The 22,944-nt window shown below is 38.1% G+C and overlaps 1 protein-coding gene and 1 long non-coding RNA gene across 2 annotated transcripts; one reads left to right on the forward strand and one right to left on the reverse strand.

The window, feature by feature from the left end:
* The first annotated feature begins 2,677 nt into the window (after window positions 1-2,677).
* lta4h (leukotriene A4 hydrolase) lies at window positions 2,678-18,389 on the forward strand. The gene is made up of 19 exons (XM_079818201.1): window positions 2,678-2,902; window positions 4,992-5,122; window positions 5,604-5,724; window positions 9,791-9,859; window positions 9,981-10,085; window positions 10,186-10,238; window positions 10,646-10,718; window positions 11,067-11,207; window positions 11,497-11,520; window positions 11,627-11,697; window positions 12,196-12,307; window positions 12,559-12,703; window positions 14,563-14,666; window positions 15,015-15,085; window positions 15,275-15,329; window positions 15,840-15,935; window positions 17,411-17,493; window positions 17,573-17,677; window positions 17,938-18,389. The coding sequence occupies exons 1-19, from the start codon at window positions 2,747-2,749 to the stop codon at window positions 18,056-18,058; spliced, it is 1,836 nt and encodes a 611-aa protein (XP_079674327.1). The 5' UTR covers window positions 2,678-2,746; the 3' UTR covers window positions 18,059-18,389.
* A 205-nt stretch (window positions 18,390-18,594) lies between these two features.
* On the reverse strand, window positions 18,595-22,139 carry LOC307126950. The gene is made up of 4 exons (XR_013816577.1): window positions 21,961-22,139; window positions 21,011-21,115; window positions 20,222-20,813; window positions 18,595-19,944 (listed from the first exon to the last, which is right to left on the reverse strand). It is a non-coding gene; the product is annotated as an uncharacterized lncRNA (long non-coding RNA).
* Window positions 22,140-22,944: the final 805 nt, after the last annotated feature.

Below are 22,944 nucleotides of genomic sequence, written 5' to 3' on the forward strand. Positions count from 1 at the left end.
TATGTCTATGGAAAGTCCCCATAAGATATTAATTTTACGCGAGTGCGCGTGTGTTACTAGAAAGCGTCCTTATAACTAAATCTGGAAAAAAACATTCTTAAAGAGAATATATAGGTCATTCTGTACATGGGTGACTTTTTCCTTTTGAAATGGTGATTTCCAAAGTAGGCTACAAGCTAGTATGTTAGATATCTAGAACTTATTGTCAAAGCAAGCAATGAAGTCTAGTAAACTCAAAAAGTTAAGTTGTGATGTTGAGGAAATCTTACTATTTTATGTCAATTAAACTTGGTTAATAGTTGTGAAAACATGAAAAATTAAGTTCAACCGATATGTTTTTAAGTTGACTTAACAAAAAAATCTAAATGCTTATTAATTGATACAGTACGTTGTCCCAATTTACTGCAAGTTATTTCAACAAATACATTTAAGTTGAGTTAACTTAACTACTAATGTTGGCTAAACTTAACTGAGTCAATGCAACAAGATGACTTGACCAAGTCAAGTTGTGTCAACAAATAATTTTTTACAGCGTACACTGTAAAAAAAAAATCAGGTCTCCAATTGAAAATGTTCTAGTGAGCGATCACATCTAAAATTTTCAGTTGGCCAAATTTAATTTCTTGAATTAAATTGCATGAATTCACAAAAATTAAATTTGGCCAACTGAAAAATTTAGATGTGATCGGTCACTAGAAAATTTTCAATCGGAGACCTGAACTTTTTTTTACAGTGTAGGCTACTGTGAGACAAAAACGTGTTAAAGTATTAATAATAATTCAAATTGTGGCATCTCATGCTAAAGTAATACCTTTTTAATACGCACTGGGAATATGATTATGTCTGCAGAACAGTAAAAGGGTTACACACGTTGTATTGTCAGACAGCGCTTTCAAAAAGCAATGTAAGGTTATTTCCCCACAAATATTCACTTTTTTGCATGTATTTTGTTTGCATTAACATAATCACATTTGCTTATACAGCATGGAGACGTTAAACAGAGATGCGGACAGACCGCTAAATAAATAAATATCAGTTGTCAAGACTATTGGCATGACAAAAGATGTGCAATGTGGCATGATGCTTAATAGCCTACAACAGTGCAAATAAGTGCCGGTATATAAAAGTGTACAGCTACAACAAATAAATCTATATCTCTCTCAGTAAATGAGTGGCATGGGGCTCCAGGGGGTGGAACCATCTTTCGATTTCCTGGAGGGATATCCACTGACAGGAAGCCGGATCCTTCAAAACACACGCACGCACGCACGCACACACACACACACACACACACACACACACACACACACACACACAGGCTGAATCCGAAATCGTTTATTATTATTATTATTTAAAGGGACAGCCATTTGTAGTGGTGTCCAAAACCATAGTGGACGTTATTGAGTGCACTCATTCAATCCCACATTGCACCGAGTGTACAGCTGATGTACTACACACAACGACTGTCCGACTTCACGCGCTCGTTTTCATTCACTCTTTTTTTTTCTTTTTTCTTTTTTTTTTATCAAATCAAGTTATTTATTGACAGTTACGTTACAGTATAGCCTCAAATCTGTTAATAGTCAATTAAATATACAAGTAGGCCTATATGTAAACTAATACAACTAATAGACTATTTTGAGTATATTTTTAGATTAATTCACTCCTTCAAGTGAACTGTATTAGTGGACTAACGTAGGGAATAGTGAGGGAGACTTAACCTCTTCTTTAAATTCATTTGTTTTTACTGATGCTGATATCATTCACTAGGCCTGAATCTGTCCACTTGAGATGTTCACACACTGAGATTTTAAGGGGCATATGAAAACAATTATGATCTTTGCAAGTACCCCTGTTTTTAAGATGTCTGTTCATCATCTGCCATCTAGTGGAGGAAGAAGACATTACAACAAGCGCCTATACACGTCATTACAAAAACCGACGGCCGTCAATTATTCACAAAAACCTTTTTTCTTCTCTGTCTAGCTCTCTTGATCCTAATTTATTTAAAATTTTATGTCACCCCTGGCTCAATGTCTGTTTTGTATTTTTTATTTTGTTCCTTTTTACTGACTAATGTTTATAATTGTTGTTGTTGTTAAATTCTTTTTTGAATATGACTATTTGCTCTTATATGCTCTTATGATCTGTTTTAAAAAAAAAAAAAACATTATTCACAAAAACCATTTTCTTAAGATTTTGCCTAAATTTCACATCTTTCTTGATGAGATTTCTCTTATGTAAAATGTTTTAAACTCACGATAATAAGAATAACAATTACGATTCTAAAGAAATAGGATCATATTTTTCTTACTGATTGAGGCGCTATTGATGTTTTTTCTCCATTTTTCTTTTATGTTATTGTATTTCAATGCAGTGCTGTTTCTTTTATTGCATTGTTTAACAATAAAAATTCATGTTGAGACATTATTAGCCTTTTGTTATTATTATTATTATTAGCCTATTATTATTATTATTATTATTATTATTAATGCTTTGCGATTTGAGAGTTTCAAAATACATCTTCATGTTTAAATTAAGCGGCCCTGCTGACGACAGAGATCAAGGGATTTTGTTAAAGTTGTACAAACACCCTCAGCCGCTAGAGGACAGTAGTTAATCGTTCTTGCAGAGAAGGACACAAAACTGCAACTCCCATAATGCAGCTTAACGGGCCGGTGTCACGTGACCGAGTGTGGGTTAAAAATCCTTTCGCAGCGCGAGCTGACTGCTCTCTGTCTCAACCATGACTCCCGTGTCAGACCCCAGCTCGTTCTCCTCCATCTCCAAATGCTCTACCAAGCACTTAAATCTCATTTACCATGTTGACTTTGACAGGCATGTGCTCAAAGGGAAAGTCGCCCTGACTGTGGAAGTTCTGGAGGATAAATTCTCTTCTCTGGTACAGTTTTCATTTGATTCATAACATCTGTCATTGTGTTTGCATCGATTTCACGTTAACGTTACATACACACATCTGCATGAGTAAGATTCATAGTGCTGTATGCTTTTACGATGCATTTGTTGCTTTGATTCATTCTGATTAGTGGAATATCTAATAGATTTTTACTAGTCGGACTAGTTGCTACTGAATAAGTAATACTAGCAATTAAAAAACACAGATACTAGTTATTTAGCAATACATGTTGAAACTGCCTGTCATACTGTAACAGATTAGGTTACATAACTTGATACAGTAATGATGATATTCGTAACGTGAGCCGATGACTTGCATTCAGAGTTTCTTGTTTATGAATTTGATACGTTTATTCAACTATCATCTTCGCACATATGCTTTGACTGTCATGCTGCCAATAATGCCAAATATAGCTCCTCATTAATGAGGTGTATTAGCCACGGACTGTGTACCGGGTTTACTGCACCTCACCTGAACTTTGATTTCAGGAGAAAAGTCAGATCACATTGATGGACTTTTTACCTGAGTTACCTGAGGCAGGTGCAACTTGTCAAAAGCGTTTCGATAATTATGAACTTGAGCAACTGCTAATCAAATGTTCACGGATTCTAGAATTTTCAAGGTTGTGCAATGCATGCAGATGTGACCAATGGATTTCCATGGCTTGTTTTGACAAGATGTGACACGCACAATATAATATCTGCTAATATATGCCAAAAGGCATACCTATTTGCTGACAGCAGATATTATATCTGTGTATATATAGATATACAATCCATTGGCAGACAGTAAATGGACAGTTTGTGATATTATATCATTAAATGTCAGATAACAGATAAAGACACATTCTTTTCTCTCTTTCTCTCTCTCTCTACAATACAAATAATTTTGTTTCCAAGTTCAATACGTCTGTTTTACCATCCTGAAATTTTAGTGTTTCATGTTTTTGCTGAACGTTCCAGGTATTGGGAAGAATACTTGGGACGTGAAGGTTTTTGTTTTAATAAGATACTTTTATTTATGAATGCATTTGAAAACGCACAAAGAACAGTGTACCGTCCGTGGCTAATTTTACAGTTGGACAAGTTAAATTAGCCGTTTGGAAGACCTGTAGAATGAATTCTGAGGGGAATAAACATAAGTGGACTGCTTTGGTTGAGGAACCAAAGTTTAAATGGTGTGCGAATAGTGCTTTATTGTCAATATGTGAAGATGAGACTATAATGTTTAACTGGTGATGTTTGATGGGCAATTTTAAATGTACTTTATTTATTATCCCGCCCCCCATGATTTTGAGATTTATTTTGACTATGCACAGTGTAGCATTGCATCTGCATGGATAGAATATATTATATGTTAGTGTTTTAGTAAATGTTTAAATAAAGAGTTGTAAAGTCACTCACTCTCACACTTATCACTTTCACTTGCTCTCTCTCTCTCTCACTCAATAGCAGTTAATACTTTTATTTCAGTTTTAAATCCCGATGTCACCACAGAGTGCCCTTTTCTGTTTAAAGAGAGAAACTTTCTTTCATGCTTATAAGGATTGTTTTAGACCGAAAAGGTTGTTTAGTTTATTACAAAATGTATTTTACAGTTTTAATGAATCTTTGTCTATATATAGACATATTTATTGTTGGTTTCAAATATGTTAGGTTTAATTGTCAGTGTTTAAATGTTATCATAGGTAAAGCAAAGTTAGCGATTTATATGAGAAGAAAAAAACAAGATAGAACTGGGTTCAGATATGAATCGTTATTAATATCATCAAGATATTACGACTATGTTCTACAGTTAAATCATCCAGAATACTCATTGATTTTCATTTTTATAGTTCCATGGACGACCTTATCACATTCTAGATGAAGGCAATGTGCTCTGTTGTTGATGGACAATTGTTTCCCTCTTCTACTAATGTAGACAAGGGGATTTTTTTTTTTTTTTTTTTTTTTTTGTGGTATAAAAGGTGAATGTAAAATTGTTGGAAAAGTGTTTCATGTAAGTAATTGTAATAGTCTTTTTGAAAAATTTACATTCTCTTCTCTCTCGTTTGCTTTCAATGATTTCTTTCTAGACTCTGGACTCAAATGACCTGAAGATCTCTAAGGTTTCTGCAAATGGCCAGGCTGCACAGTTTGCATTGGGGGCTAAGCATAAGTTTAAAGGATCCCCTTTGGAGATCACCCTGCCTTTCGTCCTGTCCCGGTAAAGCCACAAACTTGTTCTGTACCAAGAGATTCCTGTTCTTCTTTCTCAAACATTCAAGTTATTTCTGATATGTGATTCACTGCCAATATGAATGCGTCTTTAAACACGCATGCAAATGCATGCTATACTATATGAACGAAGTTGTGAGCTAAATCTGACAAAATAATTTTTCCACAAAGGCATTTTTTTAAAATTATGCAATTAATATTTAAATCTTTAAGTAACATCATACAAAACATGCAAATAATTAATTTAGTGCATTCAATTTAAATGTCAGTTTTATTCATTTAGTTCATCTTTTAAGGAAAGAAATCAAAATCAAACGTATATACACAGGTATACATGTATATTTGCAATTACTACTGTATATAATTATTCTTAAATGTTATCATATTAACTTTGAAAGCCCTATTAATTTCAGTGCAAAGTTTTCTCTCTTTCGTTTTATGTTGTATTGTGATTATTGTGTGTGTTTTAGTGGTCAGCACGTGATTGTGGAGATTGAATATGAGACGTCTCCTAGTGCCACTGCACTGCAGTGGCTGACCCCCACACAGACTGCTGGGAAGAAACATCCATACCTTTTCAGCCAGTGCCAGGTACCTCCTTGCCATCTCTCATCTTTCCACAACCAACATGTGTGTACATGCAAAGATGGGTGGTTTGGGTGCAATTTCCTTGACATATTATTATTTGTGCAATTTTGCAATACAAACCACAGTGTTGCATTGTTCTTCTGCTTCACCTTACAAAAGCCTATCAAGAGCTACTTCATTCCACAACCCATTTAACAATGTCATTTGTAGATCTGCTATATATATATATATATACCTTTTAAATTGTATCACTACCAAGTGTTTTTTTTATTAAAAGTGTGCGTTTCATTACAGTGCTAAATCTAAATACATAAATTAAGAGAACATTAACTTAAATAAAATAAAACTTATTTTAGCTTGTTACAGGCTACATTTCTCATTTTCATCCATTTTAAGTTGATGTACTAAACCTAAAACTGAAATAAAAATGAATAAAAAAAACTATATATGCATATTTTACAAAAACTTATACAAATAACAAAAGCACACATTAAAATGACTAAAACTTTAACTGAAATTAAAATGAACATGGAAAATATAAACACAAAATCTAATTCAAAATATTGTAATAGTATCTTAATAGCACTGTTTACATCTGGTATTAAAAGGGTAACTCAACTCCTGATCAGAACTCCACCTACCGACAATATCTGGAAAAGTGGGCAGCACTCAGACGTTTTTACACCATATACTGTAGAATTAAAACATTTTATGCCCAAATGTCAAATGAATCAATGAACATCACTAATAAAGCCCCAGTCTTGCAGATCATTAACTAAAAAAAGTTGTTTTAGGGTTTAGTTACCCTTTAAGATGCGTTTTAGTCATTCGGATCACAAGTGGACGGCGCTAAATACAGATGTAACGGGGTCTAAAACGTTTCGAGCTTGTCCAATTTCGACCACTTCCAGAGGTGGTCAAAAAACGCATTTGACCGGATTGCTTTCATAGTGTAGACCAGGGGTGTCCAATCCTGCTCCTGGAGGGCCACTGTCCTGCAGAGTTTAGCTCCAACCCCAATTGACCTATCGGTAAGCCCCGACCCCCTTAGTTACTGTTGCTAACTCGGACAAACAAACAGAAAGAGTTGCTATATCTTACAATGACAGCCGTCAGTGTGAAAACCTTATCCCAAGATGTTTTTGGACACAGAATGTAGCGTACCCCGTCCGAATGATGGCCAGACTTTTCTGATGGTTTATCAAGTTTATGATGTCATTTTTCACTACAAAAAAAATAATCGTAAGAGCTGAACAAACAAAGCATAAGAAGTGCGCACTAACGTCTCATTCACAAACTCTCTCTCAGCGTTGCTCTCTCCGTTGCATTACCATTAACATACACAGCAAACTACACAAAAACACTCATAAAACGAACAGTAAAAAAACATATACACAGACCGTATGCCTTTTCGAGGGTGCAGTTAATAACTGGTAAACTTTGTATGATCTACAAAACAACTCCGATAAACTGCGTGTGAGCTCTCCCTTTCACCACCCGTAGACTATAATACCCATCAAAATAGGAATCCTCCTTAGTAGGACAGATAATGTAGACCTTAAACATATCTAAAATTAAATTAATTTACATATAACCCAGGGTTTTTCCTGGGTCAAAAATGGTCTTCGGTGGTTGCTGACAGACATGGTCATCCATACACACGCCCGCACGCACAGTAAAAAAGTACCCTACCCACGTGATCTGCAAGCGCAATACTGACAATACATTTTAAATAAATTCAAAGAAAGTTTGTAACTTTTGCTTATCTTATTTTGATCCCACATGAAAAAATACTATAGTATATTATAGTAAAATTACTCTAGTAAATACTATAGTGTTTTTGAACCGTACTATAGTAAATATACTACAGTAAATTAACAAAGTGTAGTAAATACTATAATATACTAAATATACTACAATTTACTGTAGTATATTTACTATAGTATGGTTCAAAAACACTATAGTAATTTTACTATAATATACTATAGTATTTTTTTCATGTGGGATACCTTGATGTTTGTTTTTGTTCCTCATTTTTACGCTATTTACTGATAATTGTTTTGGTATATAATCATTTCAATATTAAAAAGTAGTATTAAAAAAATGAACAAATAGCCTAATTTTCTGCCATATACAATTTCATAAAATTATCAGCTAGCTAACAACAACTTTGTTCTGGGTTCACCTCACTCCAGTCTAAACTAAGTGATTTATAGGCTATTTATTTTACTACACATTATGAACATAAATAAGCTGAAAGAATGTGGATAATTAAAACTCTTACACCCACTCTTGCTAAATTGTGTAAGCACACTTTTGTTCTCATTTCAGATGTTCAGAGTAAATGATTAAACTGATTCGTTAGTTCAGTGTTGGACAGATCAGTTGTTCTAACCAGTCGTTGAAATGATTCGGTTCAAAGGAGTCATTAGGTTGCGAATCGGACATTAGCAGATGCATTGTGTGTGAATCCCGTCGGTTAGAACATCGCGAAAGATTTGTCAACACACAGAAAACACTTCATAACCGGATAGGATTTGTTTCCCGTTTATTGAAAGTATGGTTTATGTCAGCTGGTCAGAGAATCAGTCAATGTTTTTTGAGCGCATTTCACACCCAGCGGTAATTAAAGGAAAACATTGTCTGATAGCGCCACGTGCAACATGGATTCGGTCTTCCGACCTTTTTATTTTGATTAACGTAATATGTGAAATATTAGAAAGCTAAGAATGCTTATTTTGAAGACAGAGAGGGTGCGAGCGGGGGAGGAGCTCTGATCGTTCTCTCTGTCACTCAGTTACAAGCGCAGCATCTATTCTACATCATTCATAAATCACAATAACTCATCAAATAAAGCTTTGGCGGGACAAATTTGTTTTGGCGGCCGCCAAAAAATTTTCAATGTAGGAAAAACCCTGTAACCAGTTTAATATGGAGAGGCACGGAAATGTAGACCTTCGTGTTTTTGACCTACAGTGTTACATGACGTGAGAACAGTTAGTTATTACAGTTGTATGTTAGCAGGGACTTTAAGCGTAACTTAACGAGAGTATGACAAACAGAAAATCCTCTCCGGATACCTGGAATCAGTGTTACAGTACCTCAGGCACGACATTTTAGCATTTTTGTAGCATAAACACCATCAAACCGATGAGAGCTTCGGATTTTCCAACGCATCTCTATGGCGCTGACACCTAAAGATGTCCGAGTTCCGGTCCCGGCACAACTGATACTCAACTGCTATTGGCTCATCTGCGTTCGAGGGGAGGGGCTTACCGATAGGTCAATTAAACACACCTGTGCGAGCTAATCAAGGTCTTAATAGGCACACTAGAAACTTCCAGAGAGGTGTTGAGGCAAGTTGGAGCTAAACTCTGCAGGACAGTGGCCCTCCAGGACCGACTTTGGACACCCCTGGTATAGACACTCATGTGGTCGAATACCAGCTACTCTCTGCCTACTGACCTACCATGTAGGTTATGGGGCGTGCGCTAGCCAACAGGATTTAAACTTTGTCGGTTGAATACCCAAGTTTGGTTTGAAGATGAAAAACGTACCAAGCACAACACACACTCAAGGCTTTCGACGAGTTCTGTCGGCTTTCAGAGCAGAAACGAAAGCTGCTGCTCTGTGTTTTTCCATTGTCTCCTTCCGCATTCATGTGTAAATTGGGAGCTTATTTCGTCCATTAGATCGAAAAATCTGAAAAAGCCCATACATTTACCCGCCAGAGACCCTCCACTCGAAGAAATCAGGACAGAAGTGGTTGAAAGTGGACTAAAAACACGCATTAAAGAGGTTCCAGGTGTAAACGCGAATGTGTCTCCCTCGTCTACTTGTGATCCGATCGACCAAAACGCATCTTAATATCAGGTGTAAACAGGGCCAATGATACTAAAATAACACGGTTTATAATAATCTTTAAGTCCTAAAACTTTCCAGCCTTTTCGTAAGATATTTAAGAGTTTCGGTTGTCAGTTTATAAATAAACTACATGGGATTTTTGGGTTCTATTCCATCTCAAATGTGCAGTGACTTTTTTCATTTACTCTGTCTTTATTCAAAACAGGCCACTCACTGTAGGACCATGGTGCCTTGTCAGGACACTCCATCAGTGAAGCACACTTATTATGCCCAGGTAACATGCATGAATAGCTCAGAGCACTCAATGAAGCAGCAATGAAGTGCATGCCAAGATAAACCATCTAAATCCACAGTTGTTCTGCCGGTAACACTGGGTACATTTGACTGTGTCTCAGGTGTCTGTCCCCAGAGAGCTGGTGGCTTTGATGAGTGCGTTGCGCGATGGTCAGGAACCAGATCCGAGCGACAGCAGCCGGGTCATCTATCGCTTCAGACAGCCGGTCAGTGTCTCTTCCTCTTCTTCAGTGGAGAGTTGGTTTTCAAATGAAAATAAATCTTAAAATATATATCAAATGAAAAATGTCTTTTTCTTTCTTGCAGGTCCCCATGCCATCTTACCTCATTGCCATTGTAGTTGGCGCTTTGGAAAGCAGGTGATCCTTTTCCTGTTGTTCTTCCCCTCATTTCTTTTCCTTTTTTTTTGGTCATGGTTTTGCTTATATGACCACCAAGTTTACATATTCAGTGTTTAGTTGTGGCTATTGTTACTTATTTCACATCCAAAGAAGTTAGCCAATCATAAGAGGCTATTTACATATAGGTAAATATACAGTAACACCTACATTATAAGATGATTTGAATATGGACATTTTTAAGCATTTGCAATGTGGGCGAACAAATGTTTCTCACTTGTTAGACGTAAAATCACACCAGCCTGTGGCCCGAAGATAGCATCCTCTTTTCCAAAAGCTCATTATCATAACTTCTCCTTTTTTACATTTAAGTTTTCTGTGCATGCCTTCCAGATAAGGTGTAAATAATCATTGCTTGTGGCTTTCAGGGAAATCGGTCCCCGGTCCAGAGTTTGGTCTGAGAAGGAGTATGTGGATGAGGCAGCGTTTGAGTTCTCCGAGGTGAATTCGCACATCAAGCGTACATGCTTGAGCTTCCGTTTATCACAACTGATGTCTGCGTTGATACATGTTTATATGTGAATAAAAGTCAAAATAAATTAATTTTTGTATATTATTTGGATTATATACTTTATGAACTTTTTGAATTTGTGTCATTTGTGTAGCCGTCAATGGAGGGACAGAAAGCTCTCAGATTTTTTTATCAAAAAAGTAGTTATTTGTGTTCCGTAGATGAACGAAATCATCGAAATAAGCATAATCAGATTAAGAACATGCATGTAAAGGCGCTCACTATCTATCAAGTGCTATCTTATGTGGCTAACAGATAAAACTGTTTTGCTTCATTAGACTGAGACCATGTTGAAGACCGCTGAGAGTCTGGCAGGGCCGTATGTGTGGGGCCAGTATGATGTCCTGGTGCTGCCTCCGTCTTTTCCGTACGGGGGCATGGAGAACCCCTGCCTCACATTTGTCACCCCCACTGTACTGGTCCGTATAATTCCCCTTCACACACATACTGTATGCACTCTGTAGACTTGTGCGGTTAGTAGTTGCATTCACACAGACATGCAATGCCACATTCACACAGACAGTGGTTGACAAACTATTACTTTCAGTCTATGAGGTTGCTGCAATACATGCCACACTATTGTTCAAAAGTTTGGGGATGGTAAGAGTTTTTTAATAATCATTCAGCAAGGACACATTAGATTGATTAAAAGTGAGAGTAAACACAAACGTTTTGGTACATCAGTCATATTCTTGTGCTCTTTTTCAGGCTGGAGACAGGTCCCTCGCTGGCGTAAGTCAACTGTGTGCATTTACAAATTAAAACCATTTTTAGGTTAATCAGCATTTGTTCTCAACCGCTTATGTGAATATGCTCTGTCCTTATGGTTTTGCTGCAGGTCATCGCTCATGAGATTTCCCACAGCTGGACTGGGAACCTGGTGACCAATAGGACCTGGGAGCATTTCTGGTCAGTCGGACATATTGAGCTTTAACTGAATATGCAGATGAGAATATGCAAAATAGGCACTCAGGCTCCACCTCCCGTGATGTTCTTTTGGTTGTAAAGAGCAGACAGAACATTTAACTATTTTAACTATTGGCTAGATCCTATTTTTGGTCCCACTTTATATTAGGTGGCCTTAACTACTATGTACTTTCATAAAAAAATAAGTGCAATGTACTTATTGTGTTCATATTGTATTGCAAAACACTTTTGCTGATATTGAGGTGGGATAAGGGTAAAGTTAGGGACAGGTGTGGTGGTGCTATGGGTAGGTTAGGATGTAAAAGATGGGTCAACAGTGTAATTATACATGTATGTAGCCTACACAATAAGTGCATTGTATCAAATGATTAATTTAAATGTTAGTACATAGTAGTTAAGGCCACCTAATATAAAGTGGGTCCCTCTTTTCTATAATATATGACCCGTTTAATCTGTAACAAGTGAACTCTTTCTCTGCAGGTTGAACGAGGGTCATACGGTGTATATTGAGAGAATGATTGCCAGGTGTATGGAGAGCGAACAGCTCAGGCAGTTTAAAGGCATCGGAGGATGGAAAGAACTTCAAGAGTCTGTGAGTCACGCATACAGATAAAGCGAAAAATAGGAACATGTTCTCAACTTATGGAGATAAGACACTCCACATTATTATATACCACATGAGATTCTGATCTGCTAACCTAGGAGAGAAGCTGAACTGTTATCTAATCCTCACATCGCTTTGCATGCATGTGCTTTGTCAACTATATTTGTGAACTTGCAATTTGTTTTTGAGACGCAAGTTAGAATTTTTGCAGTTTAAGTCACTGTTGTATCGTTTTGCAGGTGAAACAGTTTGGGGAGAAAAATGTCCTCACAAACCTTGTCCCAAATCTGCATGAGGTGAACACAGATGAAGCCTTCTCCTCTGTGCCCTATGAGAAAGGATTCGCTCTGCTTTATCATCTGGAGGAACTGATGGGAGGTCCAGGTAAACAAACAAAATACCTTCTCCTCTTCCTGTTTAATGTGCCAAAACTACTTTAAAAGGGTTAGTTCACCCAAAAATGAAAATTCTATCATTAATTACTTACCCTCACCCGTAAGACCTCCATTAATCTTCGGAACACAAATGAAGATATTTTAGTTGAAATCCGCCAAAGTCACGTGATTTCAGCAGTTTGGCGGTTTGACACACGATCCGAATCACGATTCGACTCGCTGATTCATAACGCTTCGAAGCTTCATGATGCAGTGTTTTGAAATCGGTCATCACTATAGAAGTCGTTATTTAGTTTTTTTTTGCGCACTATTCTCGTCGATTCATAAAGTTATTGTAGAACCACTGTAGTGAGATGGACTTTGTAACGACGTCTTTAGTACCTTTTATGGGTCTTGAGAGTGTAAAGTACACTGTGCCAATGGAGGCCTTTCTGAGCCATCGGATTTCAACTAAAATATCTTCATTTGTGTTCCGAAGATGAACGGAGGTCTGACGGGTGTCGAACGACATGAGGGTGAGTAATTAATGACAGAATTTTCATTTTTGGGTGAACTAACCCTTTAAGTAAGCCAAGCATTAATACGGCAGACCGTTTATTTGGGTAATTTATATTTATTACAATATATATGTTAGTAGTGTGTATGTGTATATAGTTAGTCGGTGTGTCCTTTTATCTTACACCTTTACCCCTTTTTATTATAAGGGTAAAGTCAAATCTAGCCTAATCCATAAAGTACCCACCCGCTGGTTTTTGTCCTTCAGGAATGGACCGAAGTTTTGGTTGTCCTTTTTTGAGGCTCAGTTTGTAGTTACAAGTAAAGTTACACAGAAGGCAATCATAACAATAAAATACTTATTTTATTGGTTTTATTCAAAGCAGTCAATGCAAAATAAAATAAAACTGAAACCAGCTTAAGCTAAAAACGCTCTATAATCTAGCTTTATTGGAGATGCTGTTACGCACTCCTCGTCAAGGCCAAAGTATACTTCACTTTTTACGCATACGTGAGGATCAGCGTACAGTGTGTGGATTTTTGTACTATGAACACGCAGGTTGCACATGCGCATCTTGATTTTTTTTTATTTTTATTGCAGTATTTACATGGGTTGTAACTCGTGGCGAGAGATTGCTCAACTGCACATGCATCAAACAGCTGTGTACGCGAACAAGTCTTTGCAAGGCTGTGTGAGCATATGCTCGCGAATGTGTAAAAAAACAAAGTATACTTTTGTTTTTAGGGTACCAGGTTCCTTCAACACTTAATGCAGCCAGCATCTGAGGAGTGTTTTCACTCCTCTGTCGCTTTATACTTTTGGGGAAATTCCACTAATCCACTTCTATTAGTCATCAAGGTCCTGTATGATTCAGTCTTCCTGCTGTATCAGTCTCTTTAACTCATGCATTAATACGCCGGATGTCACTTACGCTGTTGTCTTCTTCTATCACCATTCCTCTTCTTCGCTGAAGTCTTCATTTGGCTCACCTCCGCTTGAGGTTGCTTCATGCTCTCTCCACTCCTGTGTACCCTTATGTTAACCTCTGTGGTTGGTTACAAAAGTATCAAATTTAAGAACTTAACTTTCACAACTGTTGCTTAGTCATTTGACCTTGTAACAAACAAAGGAAGTATTGCAGTTACTCAATCACACACACACACACACACACGGACACACACACACGGACACACACACACGGACACACACACACGGACACACACACACACACACACACACACACACACACACACACACACACACACACACACACACACACACACACACACTAAAAAATATTAAAAAAAACAAATAAAAGGGAAAAACAAGCTTTCTCTGCCTTTTAATTATAGAGGTCTTCATGGGATTCGTAAAGTCCTACATTCAGCTGTTTGCATATGGAAGTGTAACCACAGAGGAATGGAAGAACTATCTGTTCACTTACTTCAAAGACAAGGTGAGAACTAATACACTATGTGCTTGAATATATACATAAATGCATCATTTTTGTATGCACGATGGCCAATAAAGCTCAATAATGTACAGATACATATTTTTGTCAAAAAAGAATGCTAATGGAATTTGTCTCATCATGTGTAACCGTTCATGACATCAAACTAATCCTGTGAAAGATTGTAATGGCTGTTAAATATATTTTTTTCCTGTTGGATTAAAATCCCATTAGCTTTCCTTTTAGGATTATTTTTTTGTTCTTTTAATTGCCACCTCTTATGTATTATCAATACAGCACACATTTTGTGTTCTCCACATTCTGTGTAAATGTCTCTATTTGTCTCTTTGTCAGGTGGACATCTTAAATAAAGTGGACTGGAATGCATGGATGCACACTCCAGGAATGCCGCCCGTCAAACCACAGTGAGCACCAGAGCATACGTTTGGATGTGTGTGTGCAAATGTTTTAGGTATTCCCTACGTTGTGGGGACAACATGGATAGCAATACCATGAATCTGCTTGTACAGTATAAAAATCACTGTCTATGGAAAGCCCCCCAAAAAAGTGTATGTGTGTGCGATTTGAATTGAACTTGGCCTCTTTGTGCACAGGTATGACACCACTATGGCCGATGCCTGCACTGCTCTGTGCCAGAGATGGGTGAAGGTGAGTCTTTCTCCTGTTAAAGGTAGGGTAGGCAACTTACAAGAGGCTAGCAGTAGAACAAGCTAGTACAAGTAGTACAAGCTAGCTTTGAAAGCATAGGATCCCACCTTTCCTTCAGAGTGTCTCCAAAGCCATGCCTCCTCCAAAACACACAAAGGCAAACAGCCAGAGCAGAGTCTGCAAAGTGTCACGAGAGACTGCGTTAAATTGTCTCAAGTCTCAAAGCACATAAAGTTACAATAATGACTGCAAACAACTTGAGGCTCTGACTTGTACCACCTGACTGCTGCAGATCATTTCAGGGTTGATAGTGTTGATTTATTTGGATCACTTCTAATAATGATTGCTATTAGGACATGTAGAGTTTCAATCAGTGTTTTCAGTCAAAAAGTGTTTATGAAAAACACTGCCTACCGTACCTTTTAAACTACACCAAAGCTTTTCGACATAACATTGAGTTTAAGACAAACCCCTCTCTTCCTCTTTCTCTGTGTGTTCGTGCATTTTCAGGCAAAAGAAGGGGACCTTGCGAGTTTCACAGAGGCAGATGTGAAGCAATTAAAATCTCCTCAGCTCATCGAGTTTGTGGCTTTGTTACTCCAAGAGGTACTAAATAAGTTATCTGTGTGAAAAACCCAATTGACGTAGGTCCCTGATCATATCTAGGGACCACAATATATTGGTTGTTTCCTGTTTTGTCTCGGTTGTATCCTGTTTTATCTTGGGTCTGCGAGTTTGTTCATATTTCTTTTATGTAAACCTTATTTAGATCTACACACTATATGTCCCAAAAGTATTGGGACACCCCTCCAAATCATTGAATTCAGGTGTTCCAATCACTTCCATGGCCACAGGTTTATAAAATCAAGCACCTAGGCACGCAGGCGCTTCTGCAAACATTTGTGAACGAATGGGTCGCCCTCAGGAGCTCAGTGAATTCAAGCGTGGTACCGTGATAGGTTACCGTGTTAGTGGTATTTTAAAAAAGTGGAAGCAATTGAGAACAACAGCAACTCAGCCACGAAGTGGTAGGCCACGTAATATCACAGAGCGGGGTCAACAGTGGCTATTGACTCAGCAGAAAGTTGGCAACTTCACAGACCTCCACACTTTGTGTGTGCTTCAGATTAGCTCGAGAACTTCATGGAATGGGTTTTCATGGCCGAGCAGCTCATCCAAGCCTTACATCACCAAGTGCAATGCAAAGCGTCGGATGCAGTGGTGTAAAGCACGCCACCACTGGACTCTAGAGCAGTGGACACGTGTTCTCTGGAGTGACCAATCACGCTTCTCTGTCTGGCAATCCAATGGACGAGTCTGGGTTTGGCGGTTGCCAGGAGAACGGTGCCAAGTGTAAAGCTTGGTGGAGGGGGGATTATGGTTGGGGGGGGGGGGTTGTTTTTCAGGGGTTGGGCTTGGCCCCTTGGTTCCAGTGAAAGGAACTCTTAATGCTTCAGCATACCAAGACATTTTGGACAATTTCATGCTCCCATCTTTGTGGGAACAGTTTGGCGATGGCCCCTTTCCTGTTCCAACATGACTGCACACCAGTGCACAAAGCAAGGTCCATAAAGACATGGATGAGCGAGTTTGGGGTGGAGGAACTTGACTGGCCTGCACAGAGTCCTGACCTCAACCCGATATAACAGCTTTGGGATGAATTAGAGCGGAGACTGCGAGACAAGCCTTCTCGTCCAACATCAGTGCCTGACCTCACAAATGCGCTTCTAGAAGAACGGTCAAAAATTCCCATAAACACACTCCTAAACCATGTGGAAAGCCTTCCCAGAAGAGTTCAAGCTGTTATAGCTGCAAAGGGTGGCGTCCCAAAACTTTTGGCAATATAGTGCATGTCTTTATGTAAACATGGTATGATATACATATTATGGATTTCATTAAATTTTAAACTTTTTAATTTTCTCTAATTTAGTCTGTAATGCCTCATTATGTTGATGCAGACTAAGTAAAGCCGTACCAAATCAAACATGTTTAGGACTGCAGATCAAAAGACAGAGGAACAGAAAGCAGAAGTAGTTTTAAAATATGTCTGTCTCTGTTTCGTCCTGTATTGCCTGTACCAGGAGCCCCTTCCTCTCTCCCACGTGAAGAAGATGCAGGAGGTCTACCAGCTGAACAGTATTAAAAACGCAGAGGTTCGCTTCAGGTAAGCAGCAGACCCCTTTCTTTGAATGATCTGATTATGACGTACAGTATTTCATGTTCGATTGTTTGTGTTAATGCAGGTGGTTGCGTGTCTGTGTGAGGGCACATTGGGAGGAAGCCGTTCCCCTGGCGCTGAAGATGGCTACTGAACAGGGCAGAATGAAATTCACTCGCCCGCTTTTTAAGTAAATTCATTAACTTTTTCTGAGAAGTTCCAAAAACCTTAACAGAAATAAATGGGGGTCACTTGTTAAAAATGGACCAAAACAGGAAAAAAAGGAACGGGATGTTACAGAGAGTTTTGTAATTTCCTTGCTGCCATGAGCAACCAAACGTTTCATTGACATGCTTCTGTTTTTAACAGTCCAGAGCTCTTCAAGATCGTTTATGTCCTAGTGTGCACTTGCTGACCTCCTTTTCTCTCTCTCCTCTCTTTCCCTTTTAGGGAAGTTTACAACTTCTCCAAGTACAGCGACGAGGCAGTGAAGACCTTTAAGGAGCACCGTGGAGCATTACACCCCGTCACAGCGATGATGGTGGTCAAGGATCTGAAAATTGATGGCTAAAATGCAGCTTTCTGCCTTTTTTTATGTGCAGGCAGTGTTTCTGTGCTTCAGCTTAGTCCTCAGAGGCAAACCTGCAAATCTCATTGGCCATTTTTAATGTCTTGATGGAGATTTCAGTCTCAGGGCTTAGAACAAAAATGAGTTTCAGTATCAAGCAGTTTAGTGTTTAAAAATATAACATATCTTCCTATATCCCTTTATATGATTTGTCAAAAGTAATGTTCTGTAATAAACTCATCTGTACAAGAAGTTTCTACTCTATTATCCAATAAAAATTTATACAGAGTAAGGTGCACTGCGTGACACCTAAACGTATGTATTTCTTGTGTACATTTGCGGTCACGACATGCGTTTTTTTTTTCTTTTTTCTTTTGAAACGTCTTTAAGTTGCAGAAATAGTTCATGAGGTGGCCTTTTTGGACAGTTCTTCAGGGGACTCGCGGTTTATTTTGTGTCTTATAAGGAATCGTAGTTGGAAAAAATGTTAGCTGATATCAAATGTGTATTCTGAAATGACTTAGTCCAACAACCCTGAAGACCTCGATTAGTTTATTTATTTATGATTCAATGCCATATCAGCAACAATGGCTATATTCATGGCAATCAACAGTATCACTTCAATACATTGTTTACAATAATTTAACAATTTTGTCTTAAAAACAATTACTATACAAAATCATTTATATATACCAATAACAACAACAGCAATAATAACACCAATTACATAGAATCTTTCAATTTAATATTTGACAGATATTCTAAAATTACTCCAGGAGAACCCTTTTTAAAAATGTCCATTAATGTGTTTTCTGAATAAAACCGTTCTCTAATATTATTTAAAAAAGGACATTCTATTAAAATATGTTTTACACTTGTGAAATTCTTACACAGATCACAAACCGGTTTCTCTTCCCCGTTCAATGAATAGGAATGCGTGAGTCTTGAATGTCCAATTCAGCATCTCATATATACAACCTGGTCATATCTATTTTCAAAATAATAACTAATAACTCCTTGATTTAAAACTGGATTCACCTCATATAATTTGTTATTTACACATTCGTTCCATTCCATTTGCCATTTCTTGTAAATTTACAGGTTCAATATGGGTTTAAGACCTCGATTAGTTGTTTCAGGTGCAATTAACTAAAGTTGGAGCTAAATGCCTTGTCCCAAATGGCACAATTCCTGTATATTTGCAGTCAATGGCCGCCACGTGTGCGTACCCGTACACGTTAGGTCCACAGGACCATTGGGGGTGATTCTGGGATTTCAGTATTACGGTGTGAATTAAACTAAATTTATATATAGTAGGCATGGACAATACAGTAGGCTCTACACTACCTATCAAGTCAATTCACTCCCTGAATATTTAAATAATTTCTAATCATTTTAAATAACCTATATATATTACTGTAATAGTACAGATTGGCAAATGTGGGTTCAAGTATTAAAAAAAATAAAATAATTCACCACGTGTTATGTTTTAAAAACTATTATTTTGTTTAACTACATTTGCAGTGCAGAGCAGTAAAATTAACTTAAAGGATCTACATTTCTACATCTACAGCTGACAACAATGTTATAATGACCAGATAAAACAACGGAAACAACTGTTCAAAATTCCCTGCGATCAGGTTTGGATTGTACGACGGCGTGTAAAATCTCAAAATCGTCAGGGATCTTTTCTTCTTTTCATTTCTATTCCTTTCACAAACTTAGCTGTATAAAGTTTTTCATTCTCCGCCCCTTCCCTACCTATTTAGGTCACCATCATCTGCATTTTAAATCCATTTACTAGCCAACAACACTTTACCTGTCCATGTCTGTCCACACGACTCTGCTTCTGCTGGCTGGAGTCCACGCTCCACAACACATCACTGATTCTGTCCAACACAAACAAACACATCATTACACACTGTATCATATAGACATTATTCTAGAAAAAGATTGTTTTACATCAGTAATGCTGCATCAATCAATCATTCTGCTGTTCGTCTTGTTTAATTCAATGACTGTCTTCCAGTCCACAAATTTATGAAAACACTGAACTCTTCTCATTCAACAAGATGTCCTGAAAACCAGTGTTGTTGTTTTTTTTTTTTACCAGATTAAACATACATTAAGATGAACTTTAAATCTAAAACATCATCATTATCTCACAGGCTCTGTGGCGCAGCGGATAGTCGTCTCACTTTCAAACCAGACAGTCCTGGTTCAAATCCCACATTTGTTGAAGTTATTCCTCATTTAACACAAAGCTCTGGATAAAACCTGTTCAAACGCTCCTCATCTCCACAGTCTCAGTGGCTCAGGAGAGAAAGAGTTGTGTTTCAATCGCAGCGTTCTGAGTTCAAATCCCACTATTGCAGACTTTAAACTCTTCTCATTAGACAAGATGTCCTGAAAACCAGTCACTGGCACAAGATCCATGATGGGCGAGTGGATAAACACACACACTCTGAGGACGAGGCTGTGATGAAGACACGGGTTCAAATCTTGCTTTAACTGCTTTATTGGAAACTCTCAGGATAACAGTGAAGTATAAGTTCCTGCACATGTTGAGACAAGAGATCTGTGGCTCACAGGGATGAGCGCTGCCTCACGGGTTCAGAGGTTGCTGGTTCGATCCCAGCCAGATCTCTGCGATAAGAGTGACTGGTGTGTGTGGAGTGTGAGTGGGGTGCCCAAACGAGGGGGATACCGGTGCGGTCTCCCCCCGGAGCTTCCGGGACAATCTCCAGCAGGGGTTATACTTTTGGACAAAGTGAGAAGAAAAAAAAATATATATATTTAATTTATAAAAAAATGTTGAACGCCGTCCCTTCTCCACCCGTTTAGGTTCCCATCATTTGCTTTATAAAGGGGTGACCCCTCTAAAAGAAAACGATGGGAACCTACATGTTCAGCAGTCAAACACACACACACACACACACACATTATATACATTACCTGTCCATGAGCAGAAGGCCATCCTTACAGCCGATGTCCGTCCACACGACTCTGAGCTCTGCTTCTGCTGGCCGGGTTTACGCTCCACAACACACATCACTGATCCTGTAGAGTCACAGACACACACACACATCATCACACACTGAATATCTAGGAGGAAAATCCCATTTAAGACCATTACGCATTATATGCAGGGGTGTAATTCACACAAATCGCCACAGGAGGGCAAACTTTTAAATCATCCGAGTTTTGGGCATATATATTTAAAAAGATAGGACACAACAAAATCACACAGATCAGTATTTCAATTGATACAAAAAATTACTTCATTTATTTTATCTAATATATCAGTTTGCATATATCAATGTCAAACTGCTTTCACACATGAAACAAATAAAAAAAATTCTAGCACAAACACATTACACTGAATATCTAGGGGAAAAATGTGCATATAAAAAAGAAGTATACAATGAATTCTGTTATACATCAGTAATGCTAAATCAATCGTCTCGTTTTAGTTCTGATGATGATATTAATTCAATGACTGACAAAATTATGAAAACACGGAATAAAACTAAATCCCCAAAGAAAAACATCAGAACAAGATTATAGAAATGATATGCAATGAAGTGTCTAGTCACTGCTCTTTACTTTAATGTTTCACGCTTGTAGTAACATTATGACATTCTGAAGGCTGTGTTTCCTCTCATACTCCAGTCATAACAGGAAGTAGAAAAGCCAGAAGCGGCAGGACAACATCAGAGCTCCACAAACTCCTGCTGACTCTCACATCAACCCAGAAACCACTGCAATATCAACAGAGTCCTTCTTATTCCACTTTACAGTGTGAATATCAGAGGCTGAACAGGAAACACTAGCGAGAGATTTGCTCTATAGCGCGTGCAGGTCATTTGACGAGAGAAATTGACTTTATGGGGAAAGTTACTTACAGGTGAGTCGCGTGACACTCGGTCCTTCATCTTATCCGTCTCTGTGTCGGTTTTATTTGCAGTTTGTTCAGGAATATGTGCTGTTAAAGTCACATTAATAGCTGTCATCTCATCTGCAGGATCTGCACGTGTTGTTGTGATTGTCATCGAGCGTCATGTTGTCAAGCAGCCGAAGAGTCAGACTGAAGGAGAAACCGCTTCTGCCGCCTAGAGGAGCGGAGGAGAACTGACCTTTACTGTCGTGTTATAGTGGCGAGATCACATTTGAGGCTTTGAATCGTGAAGCAGAAACATGTTTAAATCCCACCGATGCAGTGGCCATCTGAGTCTCAGTTACTTCATCTAAGAGAAATTGGAAATTGTCAACTTTATTGGAAACTCACTTTAGACACAAGCTCTGTGGCACAGAAAATAATTGTTTGCCTTTTAATGTGAAAGTCTGGTATTTTGTGTATTTTAACAGAAGAACAGAGGAAAACAAATCACATTTAAGTCCATTAGACATTATATGCAGTGGCGTAATTCACAAAAATCGCCACAGGAGGGCAACACTTTTAAGTTCATTAGACTGGATTTGCAGTGGTGTAATTCACCTCCACCAGAAGCCTTCGCTCAGCTAAGGCCATCTCAGTCATTCAACGTTCCCGGCTGGTGGAACGATCATCCCACCGCCATCTGAAACGCAGTATCGTTGACAATATTCAAAAGACAACTAAAAAAACTATTCTTTATTTTCTTCTTTCTTCCCCATTTTCCCTCCCTACTCTATCCTGTGCTACACTGAGCAATGTACCAGAGAATGTCTAATATGGCGAGAAGTTTCACTCTCACTGAACTTCCGGCTTCTGAACTGGTTGCAGTTCCTCTCTGATTCCATATGAGGGCGCTCACAGGACGAGTGCAGAATGAATGGAGGTCTATGGCGCTATACCAATAAAAATCCACTTTTCTCAGGATATAATTTTTTATCTAGTAATTTGAATG

The sequence above is a fragment of the Gobio gobio genome (genome assembly GCF_949357685.1).
Source record: "Gobio gobio genome assembly, chromosome: 5".
Lineage (NCBI taxonomy): Eukaryota > Metazoa > Chordata > Actinopteri > Cypriniformes > Gobionidae > Gobio > Gobio gobio.

Coding starts and splice junctions, on each gene's coding strand:
- lta4h (XM_079818201.1), top strand. CDS start 2,747: ATGACTCCCGTGTCAGACCCCAGCTCGTTCTCCTCCATCTCCAAATGC. Junction 10,239..10,645: donor GTTGGCGCTTTGGAAAGCAG/GTGATCCTTTTC, acceptor TGTGGCTTTCAG/GGAAATCGGTCCCCGGTCCA. Junction 12,704..14,562: donor GGAACTGATGGGAGGTCCAG/GTAAACAAACAA, acceptor TTTTAATTATAG/AGGTCTTCATGGGATTCGTA.